General features: G+C 42.6%; 1 protein-coding gene across 5 annotated transcripts in view; it reads left to right on the plus strand.

Annotated features, from left to right (window-relative positions):
• The window catches only part of Cdkl1 (cyclin dependent kinase like 1), a 49,037-nt gene extending 39,035 nt beyond the window's left edge, over positions 1 to 10,002 (plus strand). For 4 of the 5 annotated variants that reach the window (XM_052739666.1, XM_052739669.1, XM_052739668.1 and 1 more), the window contains 3 exons: positions 3,150 to 3,206; positions 5,810 to 6,001; positions 8,412 to 10,002. In XM_052739666.1, the coding sequence (XP_052595626.1) occupies positions 3,150 to 3,206; positions 5,810 to 6,001; positions 8,412 to 8,519 (357 nt within the window). In that variant the 3' untranslated portion in view covers positions 8,520 to 10,002. The remainder of the gene's footprint in view (positions 1 to 3,149; positions 3,207 to 5,809; positions 6,002 to 8,411) is intronic. The other variant, XM_052739670.1, reaches the window with a different exon arrangement.
• Positions 10,003 to 10,168: the final 166 nt, after the last annotated feature.

The raw sequence follows: 10,168 nt of genomic DNA on the forward strand, positions 1-10,168 counted from the left end.
ACCGCCTGCCCTGGCTGCTCCGGTCCTTTATCGTTGACATGGATGAACACAGATCGCTCAGAGCCAATCCACTTTAAGCAAACCTAAACATTGACTCACCAAGTGAAAGCAACCACTTTCCCCCTGCATTGTCCAAATTCCCTACAGTGCACTTACTTCCCAGAACGTGGAGCAAAACCGTAAGGACCCTATTCTGCTGCTGTATGGTTAATGTGGGGGAAACACGTTTTTAAAAAGGACTAAGAAAATCTAAATGCTTACATCCCCAACCCACTTTTTTTTTTTTTTTGGTTTTTCGAGACAGGGTTTCTCTGTGTAGCTTTGCTTTGTGCCTTTCCTGGAACTCACTTGGTAGCCCAGGCTGGCCTCGAACTCACAGCGATCCGCCTGGCTCTGCCTCCCGAGTGCTGGGATTAAAGGCGTGCACCACCACCGCCCGGCCCCAACCCACTTTTAATAACTCATCCCAATGAAACCATCAGATAAGGGTATGGAGGTGAAGCATTCACATCATTACCTTTAGAATTTGGTAGGAGGTTAAGTTACAGAACATCTGTGCCATAGCTGTCATGGGGCTAGTAAAGATAATTAGTTCTGAGTTTATTCATCTGGAAACGTCTACAGCAGGTTGCTGAGGGAAGAAAGTGGTTATTGAACAGTATAATTTAAAATAATTCAAATAAATATTTAATAAAACATTTAGATTAAATGCACATATAAATATAAAAAAATGGCGACCTCTGGGAAATATGCAAATTTTTACTTTATTTTTTTTCCCTTGAGATAAGGTCTAAGTTTATAGCCCAGGCTAGCTTTGAACTTGTAAAAAAATTCAATTCTTTATTTATTAATATGGGTGTTTTTTTCTGCATACATGTCTATGTCTGTGTACTGCTTGCCTGCCTGGTGCCCATGGAGGGCGTAAGAGGCAGCTGGATCCCCTGGAAGTGGAGTTACAGATGGTCTTAAGCCACCATGTGGGTGCTGAGAATTAACCCTCAGTCTTCTGGAAAAGCAGCCAGCACACTTAACAGCTCAGCCATCTCTCTAACCATGGTTTTGAACTTTTGATTCCCCAACCTTATGATCCGATCCTGAGGGTTGAGATTACCGGCATATGCCGTACGAGAGTATGTATGCAAGCCCCTTTACATTTCTTAAATAAATAGTTAAGAAAGGATATCTTTCCTTTTTTTCCTGTTTATTTTTGAGACAGCCCAGAGTGGCCTTAAACTCCTAAATCTCTTGCCTTCACCTCTCAAGTATTGGGATTAGATGTGTGCACTACCATGTCCAGTTTACAGTGGGTATCTCTTTGTAGTGAGATTTTTGGGTACCATTTTCATCTCCCCCCACCGTATTTTTGAAATGTCTTCTAGTGGGTCTGTATTATAATAAAAAGGCATATCATGACTTGGGGTGGCTATTGCTCTGTGATAGAGTGCTTACCCAGCAGACCCTGGTGGGTTCCCAGCACTGCAAAGAAAAGAGTAATAATACAGTTTCCGGGCATAAATAAAGTTTGTGGGTCGAGTTTCCACTGTCGGAGAAAGGCACTTTCAGCTGAAAACCAACACTTCAGTTTCCAGATGGAAGTCCCTTTGGTCCCTTGCGGTTGCCTTCTGTCTCTGCCCCACCAGCCAAGAGTCCATCTCCCCACAGCATCACCAGCATTACCAGCACTGGGGAAAGTGGGTCATGCTGGGATGCAGAGGCGTGCACAGCACCTGGCTTATGGGAAGCGACCCAGTGGCTCCCTTGTGACCTGGACATCCCCAGTTCTGCACCAAATATCCCTTAGCAATTTCCTGGCTGATTGTCCGCTGGCGGAGCCTCCGAAACAGCCAGGGCTCTATAAATGGGACGCTCCTCTCCCGGTTCCCAGAGGTTGGTCCTGCAAGGGATTTCCTGTTGACAGAAACACAGGAAACAGCAGCACACGGCTGTGCCGGTTGAACATCTGTGTCCTCTCCCTCTGCCGGGTCAGTCACCCTGCCTAGCAAGGCCTGCTGACTGCTGGGGTTGGGGAACTGGTTCAGCAGGCTGGAGGGGCCTGGAGTATTACAGTCAATGCAGGTCATCGTAGGCATTGTTCCTGAGCTCGGAGGGCTGACGGAGTAACGTCAGTCTGCAGCATTGCTTAGGTTGGATAAATACACAGAAAGAGCTATTTAAGTGGTGAGGGCAAAGGCGACTCTCTCAAGGGGTAATACAAGGGTAAGGTTTTTTCCCCCTCTTAAATGGAGGCACTTCCTTTTTTGGTCATCAGCATGTGCGCCATTGAGAATTGTACTGAGCCTGGCTCCCTGTCTAAAACAACACTGCTCTGAAGCTCTGAACTACATACAGCCCCAGCCCCACGGATTAGATGAGCCTGGCCAATGGCTCCAGCCCTCAGCTCACACTACCATATTCACACACACAATGCACTGTGGACATTGATTCTGTTCAGCTTCCATCTTCAATCATTCTTTGCAGTGAGACAGCTCCTTAATTTACCTCCTCACAGCAGACCCCCCTTCGCGCCCCCCCCCCTGCATCCCCCCATTTACAGTGTTACTCTCAGCCAAGTGAATGGCATGCACCAGCCTTAATAAGGCAGAGGGAGATGAGAGCCTGCTGGGGAGACTCTTGGGCTGATCAGACACACAGCAGGCACTTATGGGAGGTAACAACAGTGTTTATTCCAGAAATCCAATGAGCATGAGTTCATCTGGGTAGGGGTAAAATGTATTTTGAAGTTCCCTTTATCCAAATGTCAATAAATGCAATAATTAGTGCCAAAAGTTATTGTCAGGAAAGGCATTTTATACAAAGCAAAACAAAACAAACAAACAAAGTACTAGCTTGGCCCGTGCATTGTGCTGCTCTTTGTTTTCGCCCTCTTCAGTAGGTCGGTGTTTACTCACACTGCTACCTTATTCAGGAAGGAAGTGAGTGATCAGGAAACAGAGCTGGAAAAGCGTCTTGGAGGTGAAGGGAGAAGAGGCTGGTGGACAGTCACAAGGAGGTTATCACCTGTGGGAGGCAGAGCGGGAAAGGGTGGAGGAGGATGCCAGGAAGGTACATCTACTCAGAAGAAATTTAGCGTGAGGTAACTTCAATTAAAATGTATGCTGTCAGTTAAAAGTCCCTTTTCTTTTTGACAGGAAACCCTTGAGGTGAAATTTCCAAACATCTCCTACACTGCCCTGGACTTCTTAAAGGTAAAATCCTGGCTTTCAAGAGACCGGGAAGCATAATGTTGTCAGAATTAATTGTCAACTGATGAAATGTTTCTTTAAAATCTTTCCTTTGAAAAACATCAATTTTGGGATGGAGAGATGGCTGAGTGGTTAAGAGCACTGGCTGCTCTTCCAGAGGACCCAAGTTCAGTTCCCAACACCCACATGGCAGGTCACAATTGTCTGTAACTCCAGTTCCAGGGGGTCTAACATCCTCACACAGGCATATACACAGGCAAAACACCAATATACATAAAATAAAGATAAATATTCACTAAAAAATTTTTTAAGAAAGAAAAACATCAATTTAAAAAATGGGTCTCATTCTATTATAGTGAAAATATATGCTTTTCACTTTAAATAAAAGTAAAATTCTGTTGGAATTCTAAATTTATACAAAATGGAAATCTTAAGGGTAGTGTTTTACAAAATCATACTTTCCTTTAAAAAAACATTCATAACTGCAGGATCCTTTAAATAACAACTCATGGGATGGAAGGATGGCTAAGAGGTTAAAAGCGCTGACTACTATTCCAGAATACCAGGGCTTAACTCTCAGCACCCACATGGGAGCTCACAACTGTTCCAGGGGTTCTGATGAAATGTTTCTTTAAAAATCCTCTTTTGAAAAACATCCATTTTGGACTGGAGAGATGGCTCAGTATTTAAGAGCACTGGCTGCTCTTCCAGAGGACCTGGGTTCAGTTCCCAGTATCCACATGGCAGCTCACAACTGTCTGTAACTCTAGTTCCAGGGGATCTGACACCCTCACACATACATACATGCAGGCAAAACACCAATGCACATAAAATAAGGATAAATAAGTCATTAAAAATGTTCCAGCTCCAGGGGTTCAGATGCCCTTTTCTGGCTTCCGTGGGCACTACACACATATGGTACACAGACATACATGCAGGCAGGCATTCATACATATAAAATACAAATAAATAAATCTTTAGCCAGGCGGCGGTGGTGCACGCTTTTAATCTCAGCACTTGGGAGGCAGAGCCAGAAGGATCTCTGTGAGTTTGAGGCCAGGACAGGCACCAAAACTACACAGAGAAATCCTGTCTTTAAAAACCAAATAAATAAATAAATAAATAAATAAATAAATAAATAAATAAATAAATAAATAAATAAATAAATAATAAAATAAATCTTTAAATAGTCAACCCCTGTATACATTTTAAAGTTGGTTTACATATATATTTTTAGAAATACGGCTTATGGAAAATATGGTACAGCAACAATTTGCAGTGTATAGCCATTTTCCCAATGTTTCAAAAAGTAGTCAAAGTTTATTGATGCTATATACAAGCATGAAATTGTCAAAGGACAAATACAAAATTGAGACAGTTCTTTGGGGTATACAGGTGTCACTGCTTTCTGAGTATGAGCTCCATGGTCTGCTTAAGGGCAAAGAAGTAGCTAAGAATGATGTAATATAAAGGGCTTGTCTCTCCTTGTGTACATACATGCTTGTAATGCACAGACTATTTCTAGACCTAACTATCGGAAAGACTGGCAGATTCTAGTACGGGGAATGGAAGAACTAGACTAGCGGAGACTGGTGGCACTGTGAACTTCATTTCTGCTGTGTATGAACCTGATTCAAGAATAAAAGTACAAAATAGCTCAACAAATTATTCTCATTGGCCACTGAGCTGAACTCCAAAATCATGGACTCCCCCATGGCAGGACACCAAATGCCCCAAGAACATGAGGAGGAACCCCCCTCCCAACATTTATCCCTTCTATTTCCAGCTGACGAGTGTTTAGTGTTTCACAGAAAACTCATTTCTCACTTGTGCTCAGGCTAAAAAAGGTTGATTTCATACAATTAGAGAATGAAATGGTGGTTACCAGAGGCAAAGAAGGGTGGGGAGGAAGAGGATGCAGATTCTGGACAAAGGATGCCAACACAGTCAGGGGTGTGTTCTAATGTGCTGCTGCACAGCAGGGCAACTGTAACATAATTTGTTGCATATTTTATGAAGAACCAAAGAAGAGTTAAGGCTTCTAACAGAGAAATGATAACTGTTTAAGGAAATGGAAATGCTAAGTATCTTGATTACACATTTGTATGAGTGTATGTAATTATCACACAGCACCCCATCCATCTGTATAACTTTATATATCAATTAAAAATGGTGAAAATCGGGGTTGGGGATTTAGCTCAGTGGTAGAGCGCTTGCCTAGCAAGTGCAAGGCCCTGGGTTTGGTCCTCAGCTCTGAAAAAAAAAAAAATGGTGAAAATCAGTGCTGGAGAGGCTCAGCAGTTAAGAGCGTCTATCCTTATAGAACACCTGGGTTTGGTTCCCAGCACCAAATGAATCACAAACATCTGTAACTCCAGTTCCAGGGGATCCAATGCCTTCTTCTGACTTCTATGAGCACCAGGCACACATGTGGTGTGCATCTGTACATGCAGGCAAAATACTCATGCCCATAAAGTTTAAACATCTCGGAAAGAATTTAAAAATGGTAAAAATTAAAAATAAATCAATGTGCTCAGTCTTTCAAAAAAAAGAAAATATGTTATTGCAACTTCAAAGGAGTAAAAAGGGATTTTCTACTCTTCCAGGGCTGCCTCCACATGGACCCTGCTGAGAGGCTGACATGTGAACAGCTGTTGCAGCATCCATATTTTGACAGCCTTCGAGAAGTTGGGGAGCTGACAAGGCAACATGACAAGTCAGTGAGGAAGACCCTGAGACAGAGTCGGAAGCACCTGACTGGGGTAAAACTGGTGCACTGCTTTACAGAAACATCCAAGGTTACAGTTTCAAATGATCTCACGCCCGTTGCCTGGTACTGAGTTGGAATCTAGGTTGAGTGACAAGTGTGGCTTGCAGCCCCAGCAGCCTCAGTCCAGAAGTAGGAGACAGGTCATCTGAATTACCAACCAGGGCCTCAGAGATACTTGCTTCTTAAGGCCCTTTCCTGAATCCTAAAGTTGTCCTTGCCATGCTGTTCCTGATGCTACATAGGAGCCAAGCTGTCTGATGTGCACAAACACAAGTTGCAGGCAGGTACATCCTTGTGTGTTCAGCCGAACATGTTTCTTATACTTTGGAGAATGAAATCAGACCTTTGACATACTACCTCCAGTGTCAACATTGCAGGTTTCTCCAAAAATGGAATTGTTTTCCTTTCTGGTCCTTTGTCAGAGCTGGTGAAGAGAAACTCAACAACAAGGGCCTACTGGATACCTGCAGGATAGCACATTTAATCACAGGACAGGATCCAGCAGCAAACATGAATCAGTGAGAAATCCCAACTAGCGTAAAGTGGTTACATTGCCTCAAATTAAATGGCAAAAATCTGTGACAATCTAGAATCTAGTTGAACCATAGCTGAGATGGGTTGGCTGTTCTTGATCACTTTTGGATCCGTGTAGATTCACAAGCTTCAAATTACCTTGCCTTAGTGTCTTAGTTATCTTCTGTTGCTGTGGTGAAACATCATGACCAAGACAATTTGAAAAAGAAGGCATTCAACTGGGGGCTTGCTTGGAGTTTCAGAGAGTGGGTCCATAACCATCATGGTTGGGAGCATGGCAGCAGGCGGGCAGGCATGACACTGGAGCCGTAGCTGAGGGCATACATATTATCCACAGGAAGCAGAGAGAAAGAGAGAGAGAGAGTTGGGGGGAGGGAGACTGGCATGGGTTTCTGAAACCTCAAAGCCCACCCTCAGTGATACATTTCTTCCAACAAGGGCACACTTCCTAATCTTTCCCCAAACAGTTCTAGAAAATAGGAACCAAGCATTCAAAATAATAAGGGCCATTCTTGTTCAAACCACCACATTTAATCTATTCTTTGTAGGCCCTACTTCCTCAAATATATACCTGGTTGGTGTATGTGTGTGTGTGTGTGTGTGTGTGTGTGTGTGTGTGTGTGTGTGTGTAGGGGGGTGGTTGGGTGAGTGGGTGGTTTGGGAAGGGAAGAGATAGAGCTATTATTAGGAATAATAGCTTTCTCAATGTCAAGGCTCTGAGGTAGACCATGGTTACAAAACTAAGAGATATTATTCTCTATCATATATGGCCCAGTGAGTAAATCAGGCCAGAAGTCCCCTCTCTCTTTCCTCCTTGAGTTATCTCCATTTCACTGATACTGTGTGTTCAAGAGCAAAGAGCCCTCCTGAAATATTTCTATTGGAAGGAATAAAGAACCTCACTGTTTGGTGTATTGAAGTCCTGGAGGACTGTTTTATTTAAAAGAACTAAGAGTATCTTTGTTCCAGATACATAAGGCCACATGGTACAATTAAAAAATATATAGGCCTGTTCTTATTTTCATTTGACATTGACATTTGTTGTTGTTGAAGCTTGAAGGAAGATGGATGTGTTGTCTTTTTAATTAGAGGAGTAAGTGGGCAATGCACCCAAGTGGTCTGCACATCTGTTTTCTCTACTGGACAGGGCCTTGGCTTACATGATATTCTCAAACGCTGTGAATCTCTTTTGTTCTCCAATAATGCAGATATCACCTGCTCTTCCATAGTCTTTAAATTCTCTTTGTGTGTGTGTGTGTGTGTGTGTGTGTGTGTGTGTGTGTGTGTGTATGTGGTGCTGGGGCCTCTCACATGTAAGCAAGCAAGTTATTACTGAGATACACCTCCAGACCTGTGTGTTTTTCCTTTTTTTTTTTTTTTGGTTTTTCGCTACAGGGTTTCTCTGTGTAGCTTTGCGCCTTTTTCCTCGAACTCACAGAGATCCGCCTGGCTCTGCCTCCCGAGTGCTGGGATTAAAGGCGTGCGCCACCACCGCCCGGCTCGTGTTTTTCCTTTTTAATGTGGGTTCTGTGTGTTTGTGCATGGTGGTGGGAACTTAACCCAAGGTCTTGGTTGTTTTTGTGTTTTTGCTTTGTTTTGAGGCAGGTCTCCTTATATAACCCAGGCTGGTCCATTGTGATCTTACTGCTTCAGCTCCCTGAGTGCTGGAATTACATTTTGTGCCAACAAACCTGGCTTGGGCTGCTTTTAAAATATAAATCAAATCTCTGAAAGAAAAGGAAAATCCAAATTGAAACACTTCTCCCCCTCTCTGGTTCTGGATTTCCTAAGAGAAAGATTTATTTCTGTACCTCCAAAGCTCTTGCTTTTGTGGTGTATTCTAAATAATAATGCAAGCCCCTGCGTGGCCTAGCGTTGAACCTGACTTTGTGTTTTGTTTTCAGTTGCAGTACCTACCTCAGCTTACGAGCAGCACCCTCCTCCCAGCTTTGGACAATAAGAAGTACCACTGTAGTACCAAGAAATTTAACTGCCATTTGCCAAACATTTAAGGAGCGGGCAGAGTGATGAAGAACCAATCATTTGAAGAAAAAAAAAATGTAGACATTTGATTCCTGTAGTGACCACACATCAAGAGAAAACACAGAGAGGAAGCTGGAGGCCACTTGGCAAGATATGAAGAGAAATTCCAGATCCAGACGCCCATGCTTGGTGGAGCTGTCCAGAGAAGAGGGCAAAAGCTTGGGGTTTCACCGTCTGCATATCTAAGCAGCGGAGCTTCAAGACCGAACATGAACTGTGTCTACTGCCCAGAGCTGCAACAGATGATGTCGAAAGGACTTCTGCTTCAGTTTGCCATATGCCCCGAGTGAAAAGTGGATTATGGGATGTCCACACGCGTTTCTTTAGATCTGTCTTGCCTTGAGTCCTATCTCTACTGTTGTTTTCAAATCATATTTAAGTATGATTTTAGTCCCTGAAGTCAGAATGTTTGTGATTCCATTTCCTATTTGCTCTTTCTTGATTTTTGTGTTTGAAGACATGTTTTAGGATATCTAAGTTGATAGAAATATCTAGTCTTAAAACTTTGTAGGTTTTATGCTTGTATAACCAATGAGATACTTATACATCTCTTGCATACACTTTTATCTTTACCCTAAGAAAAGATGCATCAGAAAGGGATAGAACAAGACCCACAGGCCTCACAGAAAGAACTTGTCAGCCAGAAAATAATTATCACTCTGTTTTTCAGCTCACCCTCACACCTGAAGACTGTTCTATAAGCAAAACTCACATGATCTGGATTTAGACGTAATTGCTTGTGGACTTTAGTGTGAATCAGGAAACACGCAGATTGCAAATTGATATTCTCTCCTGAAAGTATCTCTTATTACATTATATATATCATGTCCATGTATATGTCTGTGAATACACACTCATACACATGTACACATACATATGTATGTGTATATACCATGCTAATGAATACAGTACAACAAACGAGGAAGTGGTAAAATGAACACGGGATTTTTAAACAGTGAGACTTAAAATTACCTCCGACTTCGTTTATTGTTGCTGGTAGCCAAGCTTTTCTTTGCTGTCCCCTGGACACGGGCATGTAAGCCTGTCTCAGTTTCTCACTGTCATTTCTGGTTGGTGCTGCTGGTTCACAGGAGTTCTCAGACATGCATTTCAAAGCTCTATTTTCCTGCACCTTTACATTTCTTCTGCACTCTCATTTTTCTTCCTGTGTTAATTTCATGACATCACTTAGCCCCGTTCACTTCCTTCTACGTAGTTTACTAAATTCTGTTCAATAATCTTGGCTACTCCAAGGCAAATTAAGGCTTCCTAAGTATATGAAGCTTCTTCCATAGACCTGACGGTGGGTTAAATAACAGCCCCGGTGTTATTCAGTTCCTCTTAAATAGCCATGTTAAATGACAAGGAAGGGTATCAACTTCTGTGAATAGTTAAGATTGCCTCCCCCAACCCTCTTCTTAAATCAATAAACATGTATTTGAAGGAAGCAAATGATGGTAACTGCCTAATTTATCCAGTAGTTTTACAGAAAACTGTAGACTAGAAAAGTCTCTCCAGATGAAGTCATGACGAATTAGCTATTGGCCACACAGTACCAAAACAGACCTGAGATAAAAGGGCTTGCCTTTCTTTGGTGCAGTCTATTACATTTATGCCT

The sequence above is a fragment of the Peromyscus californicus genome, unplaced genomic scaffold (genome assembly GCF_007827085.1).
Source record: "Peromyscus californicus insignis strain IS unplaced genomic scaffold, ASM782708v3 Scaffold_15__1_contigs__length_86483966, whole genome shotgun sequence".
NCBI lineage: Eukaryota > Metazoa > Chordata > Mammalia > Rodentia > Cricetidae > Peromyscus > Peromyscus californicus.